This window comes from Filicampus tigris, chromosome 6 (assembly GCF_054856515.1).
Source record: "Filicampus tigris isolate MCC_2025a chromosome 6, RoL_Ftig_1.0, whole genome shotgun sequence".
Lineage (NCBI taxonomy): Eukaryota > Metazoa > Chordata > Actinopteri > Syngnathiformes > Syngnathidae > Filicampus > Filicampus tigris.
The window spans coordinates 21552051-21580047 of NC_141222.1; the positions used below are offsets into that span (position 1 = coordinate 21552051).

Consider the following 27997-nt stretch of genomic DNA (forward strand, 5'->3'; position numbering starts at 1 on the left):
ATGGTGCTTAGTGTACATTTCAAATCCCTTTTAAAAAAAATACTTCGTTAAAAAAAAAGACATTCTGGAATTCTTATCAAAAAACGTTTATTTACATTAAACCTCGCCTTGAAATAATTACAATCACAGAAATGATGGCCTTGGAAAATAAAGAAATAAAACATGCATCCCGGTGCACTTCAGTTCAAACATTCCATTTAAAATGTACAAGACATTATCCTTGCTTCACAGTCAGTTAAATTAAAAGCCCATCATAGGATCATTCTTATTTAGCAAGTGGGTGCTAATCAAATCCAGTGTGGTAAAACTTGTAACCACAAGATAGGCAATTTACGCTGGTCAATTTTTTTTTAATTTTTTTTTTTTTTTTTTTAACTTTTTTAAACCCCCCCAGCAATTCAGGTTTTCATACAATACTACATATTTAGTAGTATTTATGAATTAGGGGTTATGAGCAACAGGCGGATTTTTATGAATCGTTATCGCTATAAATCACAATGCATGGTTAAAAAAAAAAAAAAAAAAAAATTGTGCAAGCTTTTATAGGTCACATTTAAGAAAAAAAAAAAAAAAAACACTTTTGAAATCAGCATCAAAAATACATTTAGGGACACAAGGCCATCTCTGAAGTTGACCAGCGCCATCAACACCTGACACCCCTGATTGGATTTCAATTTAAAATTACATTTAAGACACTCCTAGAAGCAAAGCAGAACTTACCGACTTTTCCCTTCATGGAAACGGTAAGAGCAGAACAGCTCTGATACGCATCTAAACATGAAACGCAGATAAAACTTCTGTATCAGCAAGTTTATGTACTGGTGGAGCTGTACTTTACCATTAAGTAGAACCACAACAGCTTCCCTTGCATGTTCCCCCCCCCATTGTGAGATCCACTTCACCGTCACACTTCAGGGAAAGTAACAAACACAGCACACAGAGCAACTTTTCAACACAACGGGACACAATGACAGCACGTCAAGGGGCAACAAGATTAATTATAAAGTTGTAATATTGCGCGGGGGGGGGGGGGCGACAAAGCTATACTATACTACTCTTGCAAAATTACAACTTTTAGTGCACTATGACATTTTCCTTGTCATTCTCAAATGGGAACTTGTGAAATTCCAGCTTTGTCCTCACAATATTACAACTTTATTTGCACAAATTTAAGGTGTTTCCCCATATAAAAGTACTTGATTCACATAAAATGCCCCCCACCACATGTACTAATACAGTCATAATTTTGGGGGGGGTGATACTTTCTAAAAACTTGAGAACTACCATCATACATGTTGCAGAAATGTCCTACTTGGCATGTAGTTGTGGAATAGTTGTACTAGTAGGCCACAGGAGGTACTAGTAGTGGGGAAAAAATGTTACTTCATTCTGCTAGTTGCACTGAATTGTGTTAGTGAGCACAAAGGGTAAATACTAGATGGGCCTTAAGATCTGGATTTTATACTTCAAAAAAAAAAAAAAAAAAAATCCCTTCATAGACAAATGCATGAATAAATAAAACATCAGTGCCCGACTGAAATGTTTTAAGGGGAAACATTTAAACCTTTGGTGGACAAAAAGCAAAGTAAAACAAAAATGCTCTTAAGCTAGGTGCAGGATAAATAGTAAAAATAAAAAGTCGTTCAGTTCATTTCCAGTGTATTCGCCTCCTCCAAACACTACAAGAACAGCAATTTGCAATAGGATCTAGTTTATGTGCATCCGTGGCTCAGACACTCGGCATAAAGGGATGTGTTTTTTTTGTTTTTACTTTTTTTTTTTTTTTAACTGAATGTAAGAATATAAAATGTTTTGTCTACGTTCAGCAGTCACAACATGAGGTACACGTCACGAGATGCAATACGTGGATCGATAGTTTAGTCTGTCCAAAGATAATCCTTCAGCGTATCATTTGCCATCACGCATGATGTCACACAAGCGGTTTGCTTTTTCTTTGGCTTTTTTTGGGGGTGACGCTTCCATAGGAGGGAGCAGTCTCGACGATGGCTGTTTAGCCAAGAAAATGAATATACACTAGAAGTAATGAGAGACTCACTCACAGCAGTGTTCCTATTGTTGTGGCCAGTTTCAGTGACATTTTGGACCCATGTCGCGATCCATTTTGAATCTAGGGCACCTTAAAAACGGCGGATGAACGTTCATGCCAGGTGCCGATGGTCAGCGTCAGCGCGTCTGCCTTGCACTCCTGCGTGGAATTTGTTGTTCCTGTCACATTGCAAAACCGTGAACGCTAAGGTCACCGAAGACTTAATAATCGAAAGCAGTTTGTACCAGTATGCTCTTTGTCCTCACTTTGTGTTAGTGAGGCAAAACCGGGTGCAACTAGTAACTTTCTAAAATTCTACTAGCACTTCACTAGAAGTACTTTAAAAAAAAAAAAAAGAAAACTGTCTTCCATATGAATTAATGGTTAATTTGCCTTTAATTTTGCATAAGCTAAAATAAAGTTATTTGTCTACAAGACAAAAATGGTTAGTCCCTAGCAGGTGACCTCCCCAAAATTTCAAGAGATAAAGAGCATACTAGTACATGAACCTCAAACTAAATTGTTCCAAAGCGTGAGTGTGCGTGCGTGTGCGTACACCGGCTCTCGCCCAAACTCGGCTTGGATGGCCTCCAGCTCACGTGGACGAGCTGGCACACGAAAAGCGCCGATACTCAACCACCGCGAGTGCCAACTCTGCGTGAAAGGGGCCTCGGTGTAGTTGTCCGGCTACTAGTGATGCGTCTCCAGCTCCACGACTGTCCACTCGCCCTGAGGGGAGCTTCCGGCGGCCTCCGGGGAGAAGCTGCTCACAGAGGTGACGGTGGCCGAGGGAGGGCTGATGGGAGGCAGGAGGCTGGGCCACAGGCTGCTCTCCAGGGGGCTCAGGGTGCCCCCAGCGCCCCCGGGAAGAAGCAGCAGAGAGGAGCAGCCGTCGCCGTTGAGCAGCAACGTCTGGTTGATGAGCTGCTGCACCATGTCCACTTTGGCGCCCCAGTCCAGGTCCAAGGGGGCCGGGCGCTCGGGGGAGGAGCGGTCCCCGTCGCCGGGGGTTTGGTTTGAATCTCTCCAGCCTGCCGACCTTTGGCGAGACTTGCGATCCGGACGGCGGCCGTCCGTCTCGTCGTCCTCCAGAGCTTCGTAGATGGTGCACAGGCCCGACGGGGGGGACGGGACCGCGCTTCGACCGGGAGGCGGCTGCTCCTCCAGTTCTTGCCGCCACTGAAGGATCTGCTGCCTTTGCTTCAGCTCCGACTGTTGCTGCAGCAGCTGCAACTCCAGCTCGCGCCTCTTTGCCGCCTCTTCGGCGGACATTTTGCTCTCGCCGTTGATCGGTCGGACTTCCTCGGCCGCCGTTTTGCCGCCCGCGTCGGCCATCTCGCCCTCAATTTCTTCCCGCGCCTCCCGCTCGTTCCTCTTGATCTCCTCCTCCGCCTCGTCTTTCTTCTTCCTCTGTTCCTCCTCCTCCGTCCTCTTCCGCTCCTGCTCCTGCTCGGCCCCCTCCAGGGGGCGGCTTTGCTGCTCCCGCCGCTGCTGCATCTCCATCAGCTGCCTCTGGTGCTGCTCCAGCCGCCTCAGCTGGGGGCTGAGCGCCTGCTGCCCGGCCTTCCGGGGCGGCAGGTCGGCGCAGGTCAGACGGGGCGCCGCGCCGTGAGGGTCTCCGTGGCGCCGGCGATGATGTTGCGAGGTGAGGCCTGCGTGGGGAAAAAAAAATAAAAATGTTTACAATGAGCAGCGCAGTGTGAAGAAACAGGTGGTACTTTAAAAGTAAAAAAAAATAATAAAAAAGAAATTTTAAAAAGCAGTGTGAGGGAAAACAGCCAATGGAACCAAACTCAAGCAAAATCGGTTCCACTAAAGTATACTTGGCAATGTGGGCAAAATGGCGTTTTCGATTTGAAAAGGGTGAGTAAAATTGTGAACAGTGCAGAAATCCTGGGACAAGAGCAAAAAAAAATGTGCAAACCATTTTTTTTTTTTAACACCCAGAAAACAAAAGGGTGTGTGAATAACAACAACAAAAAAAAAAAAAGGCAGCCAACTTCCTGTATATGCAACCAGCTGAAATCACCCGTGAAGTCAAATGAAAACATGCAGAAGCGCTTCGTGCATTTGTGTACGTCAAACAATAGCTTGGCTTTAGACTCGGTCGATCGAGGGGGGCCGGGGAACATTCTCAGGTTTTATTCGGTCCCCTTTGGGCCAGGTCAAATCGGTTCCCCACTCCTGCAAACGGAGCAACTCAAGTTGGACTCAACCAAAACGAATTATTCGCAAAAGAAGGGAACAACGAATGCGCGTTGAACCCTGATTCCACATACTCAAGTCCTGGAGCCAAGCTATTCTGCAAACCTGAATAGAGATGAGATAGAAATCAAAGTCAGTATGTAACAGTGACATGCTGAGTAGAAACTTATGGTGCCTTAGAAGAGTGCAGCAGATGTTTTATTTTGGATTTTTTTTTTTTTTTAAGAAACAACCAAGTCATTTGGGCGGCAACACACCTAGAGAGGGGGTGGAGACGACCTTAAAAAAACTGCACCAGTCAGCAGTCGTCTTGGGGGCCCAAAAGAGTTAGCAAAGTCTTTTGTTGCTTGGAGCGCTGCTGTCGGATCTCTTGTTGAGGTGGCGGCCGGCGGCTTGTCAACTCCTTGAAGTTGGTGTAGTCAGGAAAGGGACTTTTTGGGTAGCAGAGTTGTCCAACTTCGAATATAGAGCCTACTTTGCACAGATTTGGCAAAAATGCCACATCACAGCCCAAACAGCAGATGCAAGTATTTTTATTTTATTGCTGTAACCATGTCAGCACCGGTGCCTGATTGTCGGGCAGCGACAATTGCTTTCAACATGTCGGGAGCTACAGCCCTGATACAACTGGAAAACTGCCAGGTCAACTTTGTTTACAGGATGTCGTCAGAGCTAAATTATCTATCCATCTCTACATATCGTCGCTGTCCTGTGAAAAACACTTGTGTCCATTTTTTTCTATTTTCTTATTTTTATGTGAATGGTGTTTTTGCATTACAGACATTGCATTCATGTGAAAATTACATTTCCCCCCCCCAAAAAAATTGGACATAAGTGTTTTTCACAGGACAGCGATGATATACATATACGGTATATATATTTGAAAAAAAAAACAACAACAAAAAAACAGCAAGCAGAGTACGGCAGTATGAAAACTTAACGTTCCAGCATCCCGCTCACGGGGCAGTTATTTTGTATAGCGCAAACCGTGGGATTTATGTCACTACCTGGAAACATGCCCGGGCATGTGATACACCGTTAAAAAAAGTGAGTTCCTGGACATTTGAATAATACCCAACATTTTAAGAGACAATCGTAAATCGGTAGGCTCAGCGAGCACTTCCCGTAAATCAGACACAAAAATATGGAAGACACCATTTCAGCCTCAAATTTACGTTTCCAAGATGTCATAATCCATTAAAAAAAAAAAATTGGCCTATTATGCCAACAACGGTCCAGTAAAAGTCGTAATGGCTTAAAGGTGTAAATGAGCCTCCCAAAAAGTTTTGAAAAAATTAAAAAAAAATAAAAAAAGTCCAAGTGTACTCTGCGGAAATTCACCTTTTACAGGGGGATTGGAATAGGGCGGCACGATATTGGAAACATGCGATAACGAATATGGGTGTTGAATATGGCGATCGATATTAACATGTACCTAAAGAAATGACATAAGCACATTTTTTTTCCACGGGGAAGATGAGCAAGCTCAAATATATTGTTAGCCAATTGTAATCCCCCCAAGATGATGTTCAACTATTGATCGCAATGTAAATTTAAGCATCTGACTGGTCAAATTCAGATAAAGGCATACAATTCCATAAAAAAATTTTTTAAAGAAATTTAACGTCTTTGCGATATGCATATTGCATGGGCCAATAACACGACAAATCTTTCTTTGATACATTGCGCAGCCCTAATTTGGAACGTATCACCTGCCAATAAAGAGAACACTGGAGTATAGCCACTGCCGAAGATTCCTTTAAACAAAACTATACACTGAGAATAAAGTTATAAAAGGGTACCTTTATTTTAAGTTTAGACATTTTATAAGACACTGATATACAATTTAAAGTAGAAGACTTGGAGTGATGGGGGCTATGGGAGAGGAGTTCCTGTGTTGCAAGAGAAGCCCCGCCAATTCCCCCCAAAAAAGAAAGAAAAATACAAAATCAAGACATGTTAGTGTACGAAAGAGTCATTTGCTAAAAAGTATTAGGATGAGTAGGTTTCAGTTTTTAGCACTTCAATCCACTTGATACAATTTAAATGTTTCCATCTTTAAGTGCTGCATCACAAATCTATCATGCCCGTTTAGGGCCCTGCATTGATGAGCACACAGAAATAGCCAGAGGTGGGCATTCCGTCTGACCGGTCCGTCAATGACCAATGCGCGTTTTGCGGATGTTAGACGGGAAACAAACAAACAAACAAAAAAAAAGGACTAAGCATAGACGGAAGTGGATTTTCATGTGTAATCATAACTAAACTGGTTAAGCCCGAACGGACCTCACAGTCCATTATTGACGGATGCCCGTTTTGCTGAAGAGAGACGGAAATGCGACAGACTGCATAAGTACAGCAGGTAGTGGTATGAACCAAAGAGAAATTATTAGTTCTTCAAGATGACTAATTACAAAACAACTTTATTTATATAGCGCATTTCACAACAGCTGCAGCAGTAACAAAGCACTTTAGCAATAAAACAAAGACAGAGAAGACTCTTATCAGAAAAAAAAAATATTGCTAGCATTTGTCATTCTTTAGTATTCTGCAGTAGAGCACAGGCAATTTTAACTGAAAATCCTGTTTCTGGGGAAAAAAAGAAAAAAAAAAACTAAAGTGTTTTGTGAAAAGACCCATTTCAAGTAAAACACAGTTTTTTGCTTTTATGACAGCTCCAATGTATAAGAAAAATATTTTAAAAACAATTCCGAAAAAGCAATTTTGATGCCAAAAAATGTATTTTCAAGTATCCATTTACAATTTTAACATTTATGAACATTGTTCTATACACACTAGCAAGTTCATGAGCAGCATATTTTTTGGGGGGGCTGTATGGGAGGATGGAAGCCCACGTAAGGTTACACACCACCTTGGTCAACACCCCAAAATATGGTGAGAGCTTTTTCCCCCCCACAAACCCAGAGATAAGTCACAGCCGAAAATGTTTGGCGTTCATTGACTGAGATGGGGCATTATCCCTGTCAACATGACGCCAGCCAAACTCATCCAGATGTCTGCTCCCTGCACGACAGAATAAAATAAAGAAATAGTTACAAAGGGAAGTAAAGTTTTAAAATTTTCACCTTTGCTTGACCTGCTAACAGGATCTGGACCCACAACCTAATATATGGAAATGTACATTACACTAATAAATAAATAAAACATACATTGTTGTTGTAGCAAAAAACTGTTTTATGTGTTATTCAGTGGTTTTAGCTTTAGCGTGCACTGCTAATTCTACATTTACACAATTCATATGTACAGTACAGACAAGTAGTGGCAGTAGACGTTATGTTACATAGTATATGCGTGTGATATGGGCTTGATGGGAGTGTGAATTGAGTTGTCTTCAAGTTACTAGTTAGCATGGCAGCAACCTTACCTTTTTAGCTTGGCCAAGTCAATCCAAAAGGAGGGGAAATTCCTCAAAGCAGGAAGTAGTCCTTTCGACGGTGCCGCCCCGCCCCCGACGTGTCAGAGCTGATGAAAAACTCTTTGCAGCTTTTAACTCTAAAAAGAGTGGCTTCCAGTGTCACCTGCCAATATATATCCATTTTTTGATCAGCAGCATTTTCCTCTGTCCCTCCGCCTGGACAGGCACATTAGTTCCTTCTCAGTGTTGTTGTTCCCCTCAAAAAAACAGTACTGGAAATGATCTGATAAACGACACTGATGACATCTGCTGGCGATTGCACGTCATTACAATGCTTTCCAAGACATACCTTGTGATTAACTGCATCACAACCTTGAGTGTCAAATGTAGGGCTGCGCCATATTGAGAAAAACATGCGAGATGGATGTTGAATGTAGCGCTATCAGTGTTATTGCGATATTTAACGTCTACCTAAAGAAATGAAATTATTATCTAATGAAAGAATTACATTTATTTCATGCAGCAAAATAAACAAACTCACTGTATTCTAAGCTAATTAGATGTACATTCAATAATGTTCAACCGTTGGTTGAACCAAGTTTGCGTCCGACTGGTCGAATTTAGATAAAAGCATACAATTCCATAAACGTATTGCATGACTTTGCGATATTCATATTGCATGGGCCGATATCGCGATATGCATATATATATATATTTTTTAATACATTGTCCAACCCTAGTTAAACATACAAAAAACGCATTTCTCGAGTTAACTGTGGGTGGTGCTATAGATTTAGATTTAAAAAAAAAAAAAAAAAGTTAAAACAAGGTAGGAATTAAATGAGTTAATCCACCAGGATTGTACCTTTGGCAACAATGTGACAGTATTCTGGGTAGGGTAAGGTAAGCAAAGCTTTAAGAGCAGCAAGGCAATGATCCACAGTGCGCTCCATTTACCATTTTAATCAAATCGGTTCAGATAATGGATGGATGGATTTTTCATCTGTTGGACCTGTTTTTCCAGGTTTGATGATAGACGGACCTTTGATGATAAAATAACACGACGGACGATAACAGTTTGGTCCGGCTTGAAAAATAAATTGCCTGACGGATGATGGACAGATACCCAAACTAACGACGGACCGGCAATCTTCTGTAAAATGCCCACCTCTGGAAATGGATATTGCACATACAGGAATTGCAGCCATATATTCGATATTTTATGTCAATAGGAATGCTGTTGTTTCCCCAGCCTATAACTTGGCCTTTTTTTTGCATCATTACTAGGGATAGACCGATTATCGGGGCCGATATTTGGCATTTTGCATGATTATGATTTGATTATCGGCATCTGCCTTTTTTTATTTTAAGGCCGATAAATTAAAAATTGCTTTATTCGTGTTTGCCGCAGCGTGCTTGTCTGTGCGATTGCTGCCTGCATTGGCAGATTGGCCCGCCCAAAGCACCATTTGATTGGTTTCTTTTGAAGTGCGTAACAGCCAATCAGCGTAAGGCTGCGTGTGTGCTCCCTGCTCGCTCTCTCTCTCTCTCTGTGTCTCCTGGACGAGCCAGGCACATACACGACGGGAGTCGGCGAGTTAGTAGTTCAAGGTTAATGCAATAGACTTCGCCGAAATTTGAGTAAATGTCAGTCTACTATAACTCACTTGTAACATTACTTTGAGCCCTTCTATGTCATTTAAAGACAAGGGGCAGTTCTGCTCGCCACAGTAAGCTGCCTTGCGGCTCAAGCTAACCACTCCCACAATGTCACAACGGTTCATTTGCTTTGTGAATGACATGGCTCCTGAGAGAAGTTGTTAATAATATTGGGAAATGGTGATAAAAGACGTGTGTGCCTGTCTGTGTTTAAGCCACGTCATGAAAAGCTAAACTCAACCTTATTTATAGAGCACTTTAAAACAACCACCGCTCCAAGTGCTGTACAAGGTCCGGTCTTGGAAACATGCTCATATTTCTGGCTAGTAGCTGCGTTGAGGATTCACTTTTATGTTTTTGAACTTTAAAACAAAGATGTGTGAAAGATAAACATTTCAGTTATAGTGTATTTTCAGAAAAATATTTACTGTAAGGAGATGTTTGTTTTCATTGAACTATAAGACATGCAGCTGAGCCTGGGAGCTCCCTGCCCTTTTTTTGAGACTTAAAACAAAGTTGTCTGTTTTTCTAGATCTAGAAAAGCTTTAACATCTTGTAAATCACTAAAGTTGTTCAATAAACATGGGCTTAAAGGCATTTAAACTAAGTCAAGTGTTGGCGTTCTTCATAAATTCGACACCATTTTACCCCTTTTTTCTACAAATAAATATCGGCTATCTGCCGCCTTGACTACTAATAATCGGTATCGGCCCTGAAAAAAAGCACATCGGTCTATCCCTAATCATTCCCCACCGGAGATTTTAAAAGACAAACACAGCGAGACGTAATTCACTATACGTTACCTGCAAAATCACAGATTGCAGAAGAGTACGGTGGGTTGGCGTCTTCTGGCTTCTCCTCAGCCGCCTGCGAAGCGTTCAGAGCCTGCGCTTCTGACCCTTGCTCCACACAACCTACTTCCCGATTACCGCACTCGATGTAGCGCTGCTCCGCGAGGCCGGAGCGGGCTCCCTCGCAGAGCTCCTTGGATTCCTCGGGAAGCTCCTCCAGAGAGAAGATGCCCGGGCTCTTGACGCAGCCCTCGCCCGCCGACTGGGCGTTGGAGGCCGTGGTCGCCGAGTCGAAGCCGTAGGACGCCAGCGAGGTAGCCGAGGGCGGGGTGGCGTCGTCGGTCAGACCGGTCGCCTCGGACTCCTCCGCTTCTTCCACGGTGGAGAGGCAGCGCTGCTGCACCTCGAAGGTTGTGTTCTCCTTCCGCGCGGCCGGCGTCTCCAAAGAGTCATCCAGCAGCGCTTCGCCCTCCGTGTCGCTGGCCTCGTCCTCGGTTGCAGACGATGACGACGGGTTGGAAGCGAGAGCGTTGACGACGCCCCTTAAAACCTCATCGGCCGGCATTCTCGGTGTCTTAACCTCCTGGTCACCGCTCGCCAGCAGGGCGCCCGCATCGGGCTGGGGAGAGGTCACCGGGACTTCTTGAATTTCGGCCTTGCCGTCGCCAAGCTCCTCCGGAGTTCCGCTCTCGCCGCTTACAGGAAATGAAGTCGGATTTGGAGCGTGCAGTTGCGCCGCATTGCACTGTTCCGTGCGCATTTTGGCTTCATCCTGAAGAGTGGAAGACAAAGAGACAAGAGTGGGGGATTGGGATGGAATCTCCGAGCCTGCTTGCAGCGGGCTCACTGCAGCCTCCATCAGCGTTGGCTGGGAAACCACTTCAGGGATCTGCAGCTGAGGGGCTTGAACTTGCTCTACCCAGGGGTCGTGAAACGGGTTGGGCTGGTACCAAAGGGCACCCGGGGCCGACGGCAGCTGAGGAGGTGGAGGAAGCTGGGCCAACCTGTTTAAGTTGTCCAGTCGTTCGTCCTCAGCAAAGTCGTCCTCGTCGGCGTTCCCGTAGCTCTCCAGACCGCTCTCGGTTACCGCTTCGCTCGCCATCTCCACGTCCTCGTCGTCCTCGTCCTCGTCGTCCTCGTCCACGGCGTTGTCGTGCCTGTGCCTCTGCAGCTCATCCGTCTTTTCGGATCCCACGTCCATGTCGCACACTCTGTCTCCGTCGTCGTCCTCGTCCTCGTCTTCGTCGTGGAAGGGTATATCGGGGACCTTTTGAAAGTCCGGCGAGCCTGCAGAGGCTCCTTCCATGTCCATGGCTCCTTTGAGGCTGCCCTCTCCAAGATCGTCCAAGCTCTCGGTGCCCTCCAGGACTCCGGGAGCGCTGAACTCCGACGCCCCCTGCTGGCTCAGGCTCAGCGAGTCCAGCTCGGAGAGGACGGCGCCACCCGCCCTCCAAGCGGAGCCGCCTACCGGTCCGGCCGACCCGGGACGCGACTCCTCGGTGGGCTGCGTTGTCCCGCTCATTTCGGAAACTGACACCAGCTGGCTTCCCTCCCTTTCCTCTTCGTCTTCGTCATCATTGAGATTGCTGGGAGGAGCTACTTGACTGACTGACTTGACAGCTGTTGTATTGGGTTTACATATGGAAGAGCGACTGGGCATCTCCGGGGCCACTTTGGGTGACGGAAGCTCCACAGGGGTTGCGACCTGCTCCTGTAGTTCTGAAGGAGAATCATTCTCACGTTGTTGTTGTTGTTGGGGTGGAGGCATTTCTGGCGAGGCAGGAGTGACGGAGCTACGTGGAGGAGAGGAAGCAGCCACTTGAGGTACCGCCCCTAGCGGAGAATCCTGAGTAGAGGGGACCGACTCTGGTCCAGAAGTGGCAATAGTTGGTTCTTGGGGTACACCGTGTATTAGTTCTGCTACCACCACTGGTGTTGCACTTGTTACCACTGCACTAGCAGCCCTCTGCGTCCTGACGGAGGGGTTGCATTTGGAATCTTTCGTGTGCTTGACACCAGTCGTAAAAGGCAACACTGACTGAGTGGGTTTGCTTTGGTGCTTCGCCGGCGTCGTCGTCGTCGTCGTCGTGCCGCCATTTGCGGATTTTTGAGCTGGAGAAGCAGGCGGGGTTCTTCCCAGGGGTGGCTTTCTCACGCCCGGAAGCTTGGGACAGGCCACACTGGAATACTTGGCAGAACCGGCTTTTGCAGGTTGTTGCGTTTTACTTTGTGACACCTTGGGATCCGCTTTTTGGGGGGCAGCGACCCGCTTGGAGGTAGAAGGGGGCTTTCCGGTGGCTGCAGGTTTAGGCTTTTTGGCGACAGCTGATGGAGCAGCGGGCCTCTTCGCTACTGCAGCAGAAGGTGGCCGACTGACATCTGGTGTCAACACAAACATAGGTGGAACTTAATTTTCCCCCAAATTACTATTACCATTTACCTTGGGTAGGCAAATGATCATTTTCTATATAATTGAGAGCTTTCCCCTCAGAACAAGGCTTAAGGTTCTAACCTTTCTTCACGGCGGCGGCAGCAGCAGCAGGCGGAGGCTGTGTTGCCGTCATCCTGCCAGTAGAGGGTACCGTGGTGCCTCTAGACGCAGCAGTTCTGCTACTTGCGCTGCTGGGCGGCTTGGATGCAACATTGTTTCCCACCCTGGATGTCGATGGCGCCGATCGGGATCCTGAGGACGCAGCCGCTGCACTAGTGGGAGCTCTGGTTGCAACGGTGCCGCCAGCCCTGGATGTCGACGACGCCAATCGAGATGTCGAGGGGGCAGAGGCAGGCCTGGACATACAAAAAATAAAATAAAAATACAAATAATCGCATAGAAATAGGTTTTGCTGATTTGGCATATGAACTAAATTGAAGAAAAAGCCTTAGAGAGCTGCGCCACAATAATGGCGGTATTTGTTTCCCCAAAGTTAATTGTGTCAGGAGGCTCATTTTCCTTTCAGGAAGCTTGGATAACAAATGTCTTTTTTTTAGCAGACCGTAACGTTTATCAGCATCTAATGGTTGCAGGTCACAAATCATGTGGTGACATTCACCATTAAGCTATGAGGCGCAGGTGTCAGGTCAAAAATAATGCCCTGATGACATTGAGAGTGTACAAATACGAATGTGATTTCATATTAAACATTTACGGGCACATTGAGGATTAAAAAAAAAAATTGTGACCACCAGTTCAGAGCAAAATGGAGCGGATTTTGTCCTTTGGTCACACCCCATCCCTCCATACAGCTTTATGGAAGTAGGTTAAGCAGTTTTTGCATAATCCTGCCAACTCAGAGGAGAGAGAAAAAAAAAAAAAAGTTTGTGATGATGATCATGATGGAGGGATTTTTTTTTTTTAAAAAGCATTTAAAATCTGATTTTAAAAAAGAAAAAAAAGCCTGGTCATTAACAAATCAAACCGTGAAGAAAAATCCAATATTATAGTCACGTTTTAATTACTCAATGGACTACATTTAATTGTGGCACCAAAAACCCTCCACTGAACACATGCGCTTTTGGATGTAGTTAACCTCAATCATGGTTAGGTTTTTCTTTTGAAAGTCTGATCCAAGACAACAGTGCACACAGAGGGATGTCTGTAAAGTGAACACCATTAGTGGAAGGGGGCGGGGGCTGCTCTGTTGCTGGTGTATTACATTTCCTGGCAGATGGGGTGAAATCAATAAAAAAAATAAATCAGTGCAATGGGATTTTTATGGCTACACACGCAAGGTCCTTTTAAGAGTTCAAGTTTAGGATGGGGACAAGATGCATGCAAGTGCCACAAGAATCATTAACTATAAAATCATGCATGTCAAGAAACATGCACTACAAACAAATTCACATCCAGATTGTGTTTCTGATGGCAGATTATTTGGTCAAGAAATTCACCAATTCAAGGGCCCTCTCTGGAAATAAATGGAGAAAGTACTCCAAAATAAGTCCCCCCCCCCCCCCCCCACATTCAGTAACAGGAGAAAGAGAACAAAAAAAAAACAGCTGCTACACTGCACTCATGTTGTTGAGGATTAAGGTCTACGGTTTATCTCTGTGACAATCGAGAGAATCCTTTCAATGAGGGACATGACACTGGGCCTCATTTATTGAAACCTCCCACCAACTGGGAAGATAAAAGGCAACAGCGCCAATGAATGCTACATAAATATCACATTTGCGCAAAAAGCCGATAGGCGCTCTGATTTACTTGGGGCACAGACCATTAGTTGCACCCATACACTTTCAGAATATTATGCAACATTCACTTCCGTTACCATTTAGGCCAAGTGCAAGCTACATTCTTAAAAAATAAAAATAAAATCATCACTCTGTACGCACTTGCAAAGAAAGTACAGCCCAAATAAAAAAAAAAAAACACTTGAGGGAATTTTTTTTTTTCCCCTCAGCTGTCGGCATAGCTTGATGGCTAACTGTACGCTGTCGTGCTAAAAATGCGCCAAGCTATCATCACTAAAGAAGCAATAACGCCAAATAGCCACCGATGGAATGAAGGCGCTCAAGGGAAGCACTGTTCTAATTGTAGCCACGCCCCCGCCCCAAACTTGGATGGTGAAAAAGATCTCAACGCGATGTCTTAGCAGTTCAGTACTAAATTGGTCTTAACCCTACAAGTAAGATTCACTTGAGACTGTTCATGTGCCTCGGTAGGTGCTGTTGTTTTGAATAGATTTCAATAGGCGCAGCGGTTAACGCTTTAATGTCCACGTGTAGAAAAAAGGTTTCGTTTCATGTTTTGTGGCATGGATGGCCACCATTACAGGACATGAAGTAAACAGGGAGAAAATAAAACAAACAGATCAGTACGTTTTGCATTTGAGTGTGCTGGAATTAGTAGCTGATCATTAAGGTCAGTTGGGAATGCAGAACCCGTTAAATATCTTGAATTAAGAAAACAGACTACCATCCGTCCAAAAACAGTAGCAGTGAAGTAAGTTGACTCAAGGAAATGGCTTGGCTCCAAGTACGCGGTGGCGGCTGGTCGCTTCCGATGAGGCTCGTTTTATGACAAAGTGCAAAGTCTTCAATATCAGTGACTCTCTTAAGGTTCTCTGTCTCAGGCCATTTAAGCCAACATGACTCACACGCTGGATGTGTAATCAGACACAGCGACTGTGCCGACGACCACAATACATATCATTCTCCACTCTTGATTCTCAGACTTTTCACAGTCAGAAAGGGGCAATAAGTTGAGATAAAGTTACACTCAAGCAGGGGATATTTACAATTTCCCACCAACCAGCTGCACTACCGCTGGGAAAGTAGTGCTAGATTTTAGTTAGTTTTCTCTGATTAGGAAAATTATCATCATCATCATCATCATCTTACTCCATTAGAACTGTCATTATTGAATATTTTCAGAATTGATTACCGTATTTTCCGGACTATAAGCCACAACCACTATTTAAAAAAAAAAAAATTTCTGAACGCAACATACTCATAGCTGCTTTGCCATTGGCTAGCCTATCATCTTCCTGGCATCCCATTGGCCAAGAGGGACCTCTTCCGTATGTGTCTATGTGTGTAGATAGATATAGTATTTGTGATAGATATGTCAATGCGTCATTCGCCCCTCGGGCCATGAGGTGTTCCGATAGTTTTACGTGACTTAAAAACGAGGAAAAGGAAAAAAAAAAAAAAAAAAAAAGGAATTTTTTTTTGTCCATACAAACAAAGCAAGAGATAATAGAAAGGTATAATAGAAAGGTATGAAAAAGGGATGAGTTTGGTTGATCTCTCGACAGTCGCCACGTTATTAAATCAGTTCTTTACAAAACGCCAGGCAAAAAACACTTCTGAGAGAGAACATTAACCAAAGAGGGCAATAAGCGATGAGGACAGCAACTAAAAGATAAACCATCATTTTTATTCTTCAGTCTAGTCTTTTTTTTTTTTTTTTTTTACATTATGCACAACTATCATTTAATGTGCAATAATCTAATTGTAACATGTTTGTATTCGTTACATGTTTTGATGCTTTATAAAACATTTATGTCTGAATATTGGGGGGCTTGGAACGGATTAGGGCATTCGCATGGAAAACACTTAATAAATTAATTGGTTCTGGAAGAAATTTCATAAGTAGAGGTTTTGAACTGTAAATGTACCTGAACAGATTCTTTCCTAACAGTGCCTTTTAACACGGCAGCAACTTTGCTGATTAAAACGGAACAGAACTGAGAAAATGAACGGTAGTTAACTTCATTTCACTGCCCGCTGCCACTCCAGTTTGGCAGTTAATGCCACCTTTTATTGCTGTGCTTCCGCATACCACGTAATTCACGGTCTAGTGCATAGCACCCTTGCCTGTTGAACTCCTCCACCTGCAGTCACATCCTGTTAACGGCAATTGTGTTGTATTGTATTTATATTCATTAATACATGTATCACAGCCTTTTACTGTTTCTGTTCTATTTATTGTAGTTTGTAAAGTGCTTTGTTACAGCTCCAGCCGTTACGAAATGCGCTATATAAATAAAATTGTATTGTATTGTATTGTATTGCAATTCCAGTTAGAGCGCCCCCTAGCGGTGGAAAAAAATATCCACAGAATAGCCGCACCTTTAAATAAACCACATTGTTTAAAACCTAGGAAAAAAGTAGCGGCCGGAATATATACTAATTGGATACAATTCTGCATTAAGTGCATTGCAAAACCATATTTTCCTCGATAACTGCCATTTTAAATTGTAATTTATTGTTTAGTGATTAAAAAAAAACAACAGTTACGGAAAAATGACATGAGAGGGATTGATGATGTACTCACCAACCTTTTGGAAACCGATTCACTTACTGATTCGGTCATTGTTTTCCCCGCCAAAAAGTTGTTTGTAATTGCAAAAGATAAGTCTGCTTTGACGGATGAGTACGGAAATCAGAATAATTACCGTTGAGAGGCTGAAATCAGAGGATTTGGAGATTTTTATTGAAACAACAGCTTCAAAGGATTCAATCGACACCTCTAAAATCTCATTTCCATCATCAACCAAATTCAAAAAAAAAAAAAAAAAAAAAGATTGAGCAACATAGGGATGATCGTGTTCCGTCCCAAACGACTGTTCACATACCTGCTGGTCTTGGGAATGGCACCACTGTCAACTTTGGCAGCAACAAACGTGTATGGTCTCTGGCTAGTAGACGCAGCTGGTTTGCTCACAGCAACTAGGCAGAGAAATAAAGTACAGAGTTGCATTGGTCTTAGATCATGACAAACTTGTTCAAGTCATTCCATGACTTACCGGAACTTTTGACTCTAGCGGCGTCAACATTGTCAGCGGCAGCCCTCGCGGTGCGACTTCCACTGAGGGTTGCGGGCCTGCTACCATTTGTCGTCGTCGCCGCCGCAGCAGCACTTGATGTAGTCCGAGACGGGCCACTTCCTGGGGTCCTTTTGTGAACCGCCCTGGTCGAGGTCTTGACGGTGGGCACAACAGTCGCAACACTGACTGTTTTTTTGGCTGCGGGCCCCGCCGCAGGCGACTTTGCTGCAGTTTTATCGTCCGAGTTCGTAGAAGACTGCGTGTGATTCACAGGGCGATGCGAGGCAGCAGGACATGGCTTGGTCTTGGACCTTGCGGAAGCTTGCGTTGCTGCGGCATCAGCTTCGGGTTTGATTTGGGGCTGCGGTTCGCCATTGGTTTTGGAAGCGTCTTCAGGTGAAACATTCTGGGCTTGCTCCGGCAGAGATGCGGCCTCCTCTATCGCGTTGTCCTGCGACACGGAGGAATCCGCAGCTTCAGTGGGCTCTGTGGTATCCATGGTAACCCCATCCGGTTTCATCCCCCAACGCTGAGGTTGCTGCCGTTTGCCGCTAAATTTAAGGGTCCCCCTTCACAAAGTTTCTGCAAACAAAAAGAAGAATTCATCTGAATGGGCCAGCCTTTGCACAGTTAAGAAATGTGCTCACACAAAAGGAAAAGCCCATTTATGGTAAGGGGCCTCTGAGGAATTTGGGGAGCGTTTGGAAAAACAGGAAGCGAATTATCGGCGATGCCAATAAATCTTCTTCACTGAACTGCTCGCCTGCCTCTGCCATCATCAAACCATCGACCACACAGATATTATACTGCTAGCCAACACATCGCCCTCGGGCACTATAAACAAAGCCCGCGTACCACTGCTGATATGCCATAAAATTATTTTGCGCATTCATTGATGCAAGAGTAACAGTTACATTAGTTTTTGTTCCTCAAATGATTCAAACTGCGGGGGGGGGGTGTACAGTTGTGAAGTCAATGTCGTCTGACAAGGGAAGGGGATGAATCATGGGATTACTGACATTACATCGCAGTATATGAAGTGAATGTATCGTATGAGATTATGGGGACAAAAAGGACAAGACAGTCGTCATTCGAGCGCAAACTTCGCCATGTGTGTCCTTCCAACCACAACAAAGTATCCCTGATTACCGAGACAACTTTTTTCCCTGCACCTTTAAAACGTGCTAGCAGTTAAAGTGCTAAAACAGATGGTCCGGAGAACAGAAGTTCCCTGTGGTCTTAACTATGCCAAGATTGAACAGGTGAGGGCCTAAACTGCTTTTGATAGAGACCGTAAATCAAATCGAACAATCCGAAAAAGGCTCATAATCGGAGGGTGAAATCTGCTGTTTCATAATGACTTTCAAACCCGATGGGAATTTTTGTTTCTGCGTACAAAAATTCAGTTGAATACTCCTCAAGTCAAACATTGTAAGAAATGGAATAAATCTTGCCACTGGTTGCTCAACAAAAGCTTACTTGAGGAGTAATTACTTTTGAGACGGATTTTGTACTACTGCGCCAAAGTATTGTTTTCCTTGTTCGTTACAAGCGCGCATAAATGGTGGGAGGGTTGTTTGTGTAATGAGAGGAACCAGTGAAACCACATTTAGCTTGTTCTTTTGTTTTGATAGTCAATTAGGCAATGTCTCTGCATTTGTGGTAAGCAGTTTAAAGCCCTGAATCACCATTTCATTCATTTATTTTTTTTTTTTGCCTCAAAATCTAGAGTGACCGCCGAATCTCAAAGATTGTGTGTCAGGCATTAAGTAGAATGTAGCAGAAGGAGAAAGTTTCCGGCCGACAAAACAGTGTAGGCGGCTACTGTTTTTATGGATTTCACAGTTGGAAAACCTACATGCTGTCCAAATCAGGTAAATCTCTTTAAGGAGCGGTGGTATGCCTCAATAATCCAGACCGGGAAGGGAAAGAGTGTTGAAACGGCACGATGAGCCAGCGATTAATGCCAGGGACTTAGCGTGCAGCAGGTTGAATCGCATTCCCCGTTGATGACCCCCTTCTGGACAAGTAATCGCATCATCTCTAACCAGCTGACACGATGTGATGCAGCACACAGGAAGAACCGCACTGGGTCATTAAAATCCGATTGACGCACACGCGCGGCTACATTTCACTCAACTGGTGACAATTCTTTTGCGCGCTTGAGTTGCGTCAACTGCACACTTGGGACCGGCTCTTGACGCCAAACTAAAAATCTCGAGTTTGAGCACCGCATCAATGCCAGAGATTTTACTTATGTTTTAATAGCAATGTGACAAGATTGCCCAAAGAGTCGTGTTGGAATGACATTTCAACTAGAGTACGATGCACCAAAATTTTGGAAAAGTGGATGAAGGGTTCCTGAGAATGGAGAGAAAAAAAAAAAATTGGGGGAACGTTCTTATGTGATACTGCTGACAGAATATCTGGAAAATTAAAATTGGAGTAGAACAGTATAACTTCATTTCAACGCATTTCGACTGTTTCATTTTATTTGCTAATCAGGCAACCCCGTCTACGATTGGCGAACAAGTCTCAGTTAAAAATATCCACCAAGTTCTCCAGAATCAACGAGTCAAAACTAGTCGTGATGTTTAACTCATTCACTGCCAGACATTTCCAGACCCTCTTTTACCCTAACGGTTGAAAAAAATTGAAAAAATATATATGTATATATAAATTCTTGCATTGTGAAAAGAAAAGACATGACTTCCTCAACACTTGATTTAGAACGGTGTAGGAAGCAGACATGTACTTTAGTCATCAATCATTTTTGGGTGGAATTCATTTCTTATGGAGGATTTTCTGTGGCTGTTTGGCGACCAGTTGGTGTATCCTGCCCATCAACCAAAAGCCAGCTGGGATTGGCTCCAACACACCCACAACGCTAATGAGGATAAGCACTACAAAAAAATATGGGGCTTTTGGCATTTGAAGTTCTCATTTAATATTTATTTTTTTATTTTTTAGAAGTTTCCAGAAAGGCGGTGGTCACTTATGCTTCTAGCTGTATATTTAACAAGCATCAATTGGCTTTCCTCTTGGTTAGCTTCATAGCCAAGGTGACAATAAAAATGCTTTCCCAGTAACGCGATGACCGACGGGCCTCGCTTTCAAATGCCACCGTCACTTTGTGAGTTTAGACTTTGTCTAGACAGGGAACTGACTGACCTCATTAATATTTGCATCTCATTTCTTCCAAAACGATTCTGTGGCAATAAATCTGACGGTGGACCTCTTTCCTTGAGGCAGTTTAATTACGTTGCCGGTTCTCCATTGCGCCGTCGCTGCCACGGCGCTCGCCCAGACATTTCAAGCGGTGCGTGACAAAATGGGTCACTTTTAATACGCTGTCTAATACAAGCTGAGAGGGATTTTGCAGCGTTGGAGCATAGCGGGGATTTTGGAATGCATTGTCCGGACTGCAGAGGGTGGGGGGGGGGAGGAGAGAGGGCTGTTTATAATTGTCATCTTTAGATTGCATCCAAACTGCTATCACAAAAGAGCATGGGCAATAGATGCATTAGTTGCCATGCCTATTGTATCCTTCTGGGGAAGAATTTGGACTGAACTTGCCCGTTTAGCGCAAAGTCTGAAAGATGATTAGCGGCAGAAAGTGACGGTTTGGATGGCAGGGCGTCGAGAGCAAACTCCGCCCATTCACATTCCATCACAAGCGATTTCCTCAAGCCGCCCAAGTGACAGCTGGCAGTAGTAGGTGTTGCTTTTGAGTGTCAATGAGAGTTAGAGGGTCAGAGGGAGGCCACAGAGATGTGTTCCGCAGGTAAACACGCGTATCTAAAGAATGTGCTCGCTTGATGCTAAAATGAGATTTGCAAAGCTGAGTGACAAATGACACATTGAAACTAAGTGCAGAACAAAACAATGCCACAAAATGTTGAAGAACCTTTGTAGTTGTTCGTTTTGAAAGTCATAACACAGCCAAACTTATACACACAAAAAAAAAAACAGAAGACTACAAAGGTTAAACTTTAAAGGGGGAAGGCAACCCAAACATTTTTTTTTCCAGAATAAGTTCTATGCAGGCCCACTAGTTGAAAAAAAGTTTTCTGATCATTTGCTTTTGTACAATAAGAGTTAATCCACTTGTTTTTAAGCCATCTCTGGGGGCGACCATTTTGTCACTTCTGTCGACTGAAAATGACATCACAGTTGCTCAGGTAACAACCAATCACGACTCACCTGTTTTCTAAAGCTGAGCCGTGATTGGTCGTTACCTGAGCATTTGTGATGTCATTTTTAGTCAACAGAAGTGACAAAATGGCCGCCCCTGAGATGGCTAAAATTGGGTGGATTTTGCTGCTCAGCTCATATTCCACAAAAGCAACATTAATCAGAATGCCGTGTTTCAGCTAGTGGGCCAGCATATTACATATTCTTGAAAAAAATATGTTTGGGTTGACTTCCCTTTAAGCTTTTCACATTAAAATATTTCCATACTGCAGACATGATCATTGTTAGATGACGCTAACTTTACGTGTGACAATTACCAGAACGTCCCTCCACTGGTTATGTTTATTTGCGCTGCAACACATTTTAGATCAAAAGCATCTTCAGTAGAGTGACTAAAAATAAATTTTAAAAAAAATAGAAAGACCAGGCAGAGAATCCATTGTGGCCTGGGTGAGCACCCAACAACCAATCAAACAGGCTTAGCGATATCAAACATTAACAGAGTGCTACGCGATACGAGGCCGCAACGGCTGGCCGATGATTAACTTCCATACTAGAAATAATGTGTCTCGGTTCCAAGAAGCAGGAGGCTGATTATGCATGTAACAACTCTGCTGCTGCGCTTACCCTAGAAAGCATTCCGTTTTTGCAGTATTACAAATTGAGCACACGCAGACAACTTACTGGAAAAGCGACAACTTACTGCCAGGAGACACCGAGCACATGAGCCAGAGCATTCTGGGCATGAGAAAAACTTCTTTGGACCTTTGTCCTCCAACCGTGTTCCATAATAAACTGACTTTTTCAAATAAAATAAAACCTGTCCTGTGCGAAAAAAAAAAAAAAAAAAAAAAAGGCACTGATATTTAGTCCATGCTCAAGGCGCTGCAGTATTTAGTTGAGCTACGAGTGAAATGTACTCGTGGCTTGTTAAAGAACACCTAGAGGCCAAAGTGCTGAACAACTGGATGACTGTACCATTTATTCCTGATTGGAATGTGGACATCTGATCAATAGTTGCTCGAGGAGGGTTAAATTAGCAATGTTGGTCAACTGTATCCAGCACAAAAAAAACCCCCCAAAACATTCATACTCAAAAGCCCGCTAAGGATGTTAGGATGGATAACCGGACAATTTTGACAAACCATGTCGAGAGAGTTATGCAATCCATTATAGTTTCATTTCAACATAATCTGTTTAATAATTAATTACCTCCTTTGTTTGATGGCCATGGAAGAAAACACAGGCTGTTCCATCAAATCTTGGTAGAGAAGGTGAAATGCTTACCTAAAATTTTTGCAACCAGATAAATCCATTCAGAACCAAAAGTTGCTTTAGCATACAATGAGTGACAAACTAGCTATTTTTTTTTTTTTTTTTTTAAATGGGGTTTTGGATTATGACCATGGCTCCCCACTATAGCAAGCTTATTGTCATCAATTCCAAAGGTCTCTTAACAAGCGCCAAGTGACCAGAAGCCTCTCAATAAGGCCATTAGGGTCAGGTGGTTAAGTATTGCTGCAAGTTAAACGGAGTAAGCCAGTTAGCCTTGGAGGGACGGGCAGCCAGAAAATTGCCTGTACAGTATCCCGATCGGCCACGGGGATCTGGGTTACAATCTGTTGTGAACTTGGCAGCAGTGCACATCCTGCTGTTATGAAAACAGGCCGTCTGTTGACCAGTGTCACTACGGCGGTTGTGGGAGCCACAGGAAGAACAGATGAGCATGAACTTGTGTGGTCAAAAAAAAAAAATAAATAAAATGTTTGCCAGCATCTGCGGTGCCTTAAGCCCACATTAAAATACAATCAAGGGGGAGGGGGAGGGTTATTGCTTCGACATCGTCTAACAGTGAGGCGTGGCACTGGAAGGAAGGTGGGGGTGGGAGTGGGCTTTTCACTGGATTAACTGGTGCAACGGGATGGAGAAGCAGCTGGTAACGCTTGTCGATCAAATGCCCCAAGGAATAGGAGAAGGATGGACGATACCAAAATCGATACTCAGTCCAGCGTTTGAAGTCTTGAGGACTCTCAACCAATCACTGCCTTAAAACGGATGCACTCCTTTCAGAGTTGGACCATGTGGTACTATCAACGCGTCTACTAGCATGTGAAGAAGCAAACAGCAAGAACCTCAGCTATTGGCTGGCATATTGTAAAACAATACTAGGTTCATCAAGACTGTTACAAACAAAAAAGGCAAACTTTTTCTGTTTATATTCTTGTGACCAATAAAGAGAAAGGAGCCCTCCCGCGTTGTTTGTTGCGAAAGAGATCAAGTTTACAAACCCACCGAGTGAGTCCGAACAGAGAAAGAGCACTAGAGCTAAAACTAAGTCAGTGTGTTTACATGGCCTCACAGGAAAAATAAATACAGTTAGGTAATTGGGTTAGTCAAAATTAAAGTATTTTACAACAAATTCTCAGAGTCGGACTTAACTCAAGTCTAGAATATGGAGATCGGACCAATTGTTTCGTCTCCAAAATAGCATCTTCCGCCCTGTGGTGTGGGATGGTTCAAAAGTGATTTTTGCTCCCCGTTATGCTTGCAATAATCATAGTCAACCTGTTCCAACATTTAATAAGGCTAGTTCACACAGTTGGACCGAGCCACGGACTCTACGATTGTGACATGAAACGTAACAATAGTCAATTAGCAAGTCATTTGAAACTCAGGATAATGCCGGACACAAATGAAGCGGCAACCGGTTGTGTTGTAAAAAAAAAAAAAAAAAAATTAAAAAAAAAAAAAATCGCAAGTCATTCACCACACGCTCAAAAACACTGAGATGAAGTAGCCCGAGCATCCAATGAGGAAGACGCAGGATTTCCCCCAAAAGCTAGTTAGGAATATCAACATTAACAAAAGGCAAATATCTTCGAAAGTACGCATGCCTTGATAAGAGAACTCTTGCTTCCCTAAGAGTGCTGATTTATCAATAATTATAGTGCACTGAGCCAAGTTTCGCAGTGCCAGATAGAGCCTTAAAAAAAAAAATGTGCACTGTCAGCATTCACCACTTAATCCTAATGGGCAGGGAAGTGCTGGCTCGAAAAGCAGAGTTGAGAGCTTGTGTGGTCACACCAAGTTCTCGTTGGGACACAAAGCGGGAATGCTCAACAGATGAAGCCAATCAGAGGATTTGAATATTCTCTCACCAAAAGGAAGACTGACTGATTGGAATGACTGCTCCTTATTATACCGCATTGTTCCTATTAGCCTGCAGGTGTTTCCTTTGTTTTGTCATTCGGAGCATATAAATGGGAGTGTTATGAAATTGCTCTGTGCAGTGTAGTGTAGTAGAGAGCAGGTTCTGTTGCTCTCCTTGTATGCATGCAGTTGTACACCACAATAACGAACATACCATTAAAATCGATACTTCTCATTTAGAAGTCAGATCTTTTTCCTCCAGCTTATGTTCAAATCAGTACCAGGTAAAATCACACGAGCTCATCCACAGAAAATGCTGCTTACAGTCTTCCAAAAGTGTGCCATACATTTTTAAAATGACACCACGCACCAAAATAGTAAACGTTCCCATGTCAACCACCTGCCAATGAGGCCACGCCTTAAATACTACACATAGCTGCAGGTGCTCCAAAAAGAACCAACGTCTTCAAAGTTCTCGAAAATTTACGACCGAAGGAAATGACTCACTAGGGAACGACCTTGAAAAGCTGAATTCCAGAGTTTTGCATTTGTGAAAAACTGTCTCAAAATGTGGCGTTTCTCACGACACGTCAGGTTTGAAAGAGTCAAAGCACCAACTCAAGTGTGTTCTGCATTTTCTTTCTTTGCAAAATTTATTCCATAAGGAGTAGCCTTGGGAAGGGGTGTTGAGCCCAAAAAAAGTTTGTACATCAGAATTTCCTTAAAGTTACACTGGTGAGTCAGGTCAGCATACATTAAGTAAATTCTGGAGTTCAAAGTCGGAAGGTTGCATTTTACCCCTGTTAATAAATGTATGTAACTTTCTTGCTACCAAATGGCACGATTAAGAAATGCGCCATGGCACTGTATATGTGTGGAATTCAATACATTTAGATCGGAACCGGGACTTCTCCAAATATAGATCAAAATCTGATACATATCAGATATCTGCCAATGCAAGTGCAGTGTACACACTCAAATTGTACTGTATATAGCAGGGGTTTGCAAACTTTTCCCGAGGGCCACGTACAGAAATATCCAAGGGCCGCTTTGGCACTCAACTTTATTAAACATGCTAAAATCATTCCATCAATCAATTATACTTATCCTGAGAGAGTGCTACATCACAGTTTTCTGTTATAGGTGATAAGGCATAGTTGGGGATTTTTCTTTTTTTTGGGAGTGGCCCGCAGCCAAATATCCCAGGACAACAAAACCAAAACAAGAGCAGTCTGAAATAAGATAACAATCGTTAAACCACTAAGGTTTAATGATTTGTATCATCTATCATTTACTTCACTTGGAGTTATGCGATATGGTTGTTTCATGTTTTCCGCAAGTGTAAACTGTACACAGCCTTGACTCCGGCGTAACCATACGCAAGTTGAATTTCTAAGTGATTAAAGTCAGTGTAGTAAAAATGAAAATATGGTTTGGTGACTACATTTCCATGTTTTGACTACTAAAAATAACCGGCAAGAAATTTTTGGGCACGGCAAGCCGTCGAGGACACATTGGCATCCAGGCTTAAGTGACCCTCGTAATGGGACACAGGTGTGTGGCAAAGCAGTTGAAACTGGGCCAACAGAAGAGTCCAAGAAAAAAAAAAAAAAAGAAAAAAAAAGGGGCGAGTCCTCCTGAGTCATTCACACATGGTTTCACACCCCCATACCAGGTCAAGTCACACCTCTCGGTGAATCAGGCTGTACCAAAATACAAACATTGAGTCGCCCAAGAAGCCATGACATGACTTGGCTCTGCTTCCGTTTGCATATGTACTGCATTTTCTCTCCTCTACGACTCTATGCAGCACAACACAGTCTCGGGTCAGATTGACACTAAAGAAATTTGAAGAAAATGTTTAACAGCTTATGGGGAAAAGTTAGTTTTGGTAAAATTGCAACCTCCCACTTTATTAAAGTGACAATTGGTGCAAAACTAAGGTAGGGAGTTGTAATTATGGGTATGCAAATAAAAAAAAAAAGAAATATGTTTACTGTACCAATCCAACCCCCCCACCCTTGTCATTTTACAATATGAATGAACCTGTCAGTAGATTAAAATGTATTTCCTTCAACGATATCTCTCTCCAGTAAAAGACGATTCAATACATTTTAACTCATTCTATCCCAATGACATTTATATGTCATTTCACACAGGATCTAAAAAAGACTGGTACTGATCAAAGTAGAACAATTCGATGTACCCACATCTTAAATCAAAACCGATTTTCTGATACAAATTGTCCTCAGAATGAGTTGTCTCGGGTTACAATAAGCTTGTTTTATCAAACAAATCCATTCCTCGTTTGCAGTGGCGAAACATTTAAATAAGCCTTTATCAGATTTGATGGTTTAGTCAAAGAATTTCCCAAAATGTTGTGGACAGCTGAAACTGAAATTGCGTTCAAATGCTCAATGGAGTTCAACTTGCCTGGTCAGAAACTCAACACTACAAGGATCAAGGAACCCCCCCCCCCCCCCACTTAGTGCACATTGTATGGATGGACGCGTGTGTTTGGCGCCTCAAACGACGCTTTAATAACACCATTTGTCGCTTGAAACAAACCCAGTGCCTTGGTGGACCTCGAAGGCCCTATTTTAGTACAACGCAATCATTTAGGGCACCGTGGTTTCCCGCTGCTGTGGTTTTGGTAACGCATATGTTAAATTATGCAACAAACCATCCGCCACCTGCCAAACGAGAGGAGAGGGAGACGAACGCAAGGCTTAACGCGCGGCTAAAACACAGCCAAGAAACGCCGCCCCATGGTGCACGGTGACAAGCTAGCGTGTCCATCATCACATCCAGCCTTTAAATTGAGGAAGAAGCGCCCCGAGGCACCGTTTTGCAACCACGTACCACGCCGCAAACTCAAGCAGAAGGGGCTTAACTCACAGCCGGTGGTGGTTGTTTGAGCTTAATTGACCAAAATTAGGACATTTGAGGAGTGCAGATGTAAAGACGTGGTAAATTGCGCCTACCTTTCAGATGGCGGATTCTGAAGAAACACAGTCGCTCCTTTGGTGGGCTGAGGGGAAAAAATGTCGACGAAGCGGTCAATTTCTCCGTCCGGCGTAACAATAGAGACGCGTCCTTCCCTGCACGTTTGAACAGCGACAGTCGGCGGCGGACTTGCCCAGTTTCGCTCATAAAGGATGCAGCCGGGGTGGGTTGAGTAGGAGCAGTGGTGGCCTGAAATGGGGAAGCGTGGTCGCCGGAAGGGAAATATGCAAATTTAATCCCTCGGCCGGCCAATCAGCGAACGGAACTGGTGTTCATGCAAAGAAGCCATGGCGCCACG

At 43.6% G+C, this 27997-nt stretch overlaps 1 protein-coding gene across 2 annotated transcripts; it reads right to left on the bottom strand.

Moving 5' to 3' along the window:
* Positions 1-70: 70 nt before the first annotated feature.
* On the bottom strand, positions 71-27947 carry prr36a (proline rich 36a). 2 transcript variants are annotated; one of them, XM_086032340.1, is made up of 7 exons: positions 27833-27947; positions 27678-27724; positions 17329-17931; positions 17158-17251; positions 12591-12865; positions 10091-12457; positions 71-3699 (listed from the first exon to the last, which is right to left on the bottom strand). In XM_086032340.1, the coding sequence occupies exons 3-7, from the start codon at positions 17867-17869 to the stop codon at positions 2738-2740; spliced, it is 4239 nt and encodes a 1412-aa protein (XP_085888466.1). In that variant the 5' UTR covers positions 17870-17931; positions 27678-27724; positions 27833-27947; the 3' UTR covers positions 71-2737. The 2 variants fall into 2 exon arrangements, with proteins under 2 accessions (XP_085888466.1, XP_085888465.1); XM_086032339.1 differs by having other exon boundaries at positions 27678-27923.
* Between the last annotated feature and the right edge of the window lie 50 nt (positions 27948-27997).

Coding starts and splice junctions, on each gene's coding strand:
- prr36a (XM_086032340.1), bottom strand. CDS start 17,869: ATGAAACCGGATGGGGTTACCATGGATACCACAGAGCCCACTGAAGCT. Junction 12,866..17,157: donor GCCATTCCCAAGACCAGCAG/GTATGTGAACAG, acceptor TTGTATGTCCAG/GCCTGCCTCTGCCCCCTCGA. Junction 3,700..10,090: donor TGCAATCTGTGATTTTGCAG/GTAACGTATAGT, acceptor TTCCCCACGCAG/GCCTCACCTCGCAACATCAT.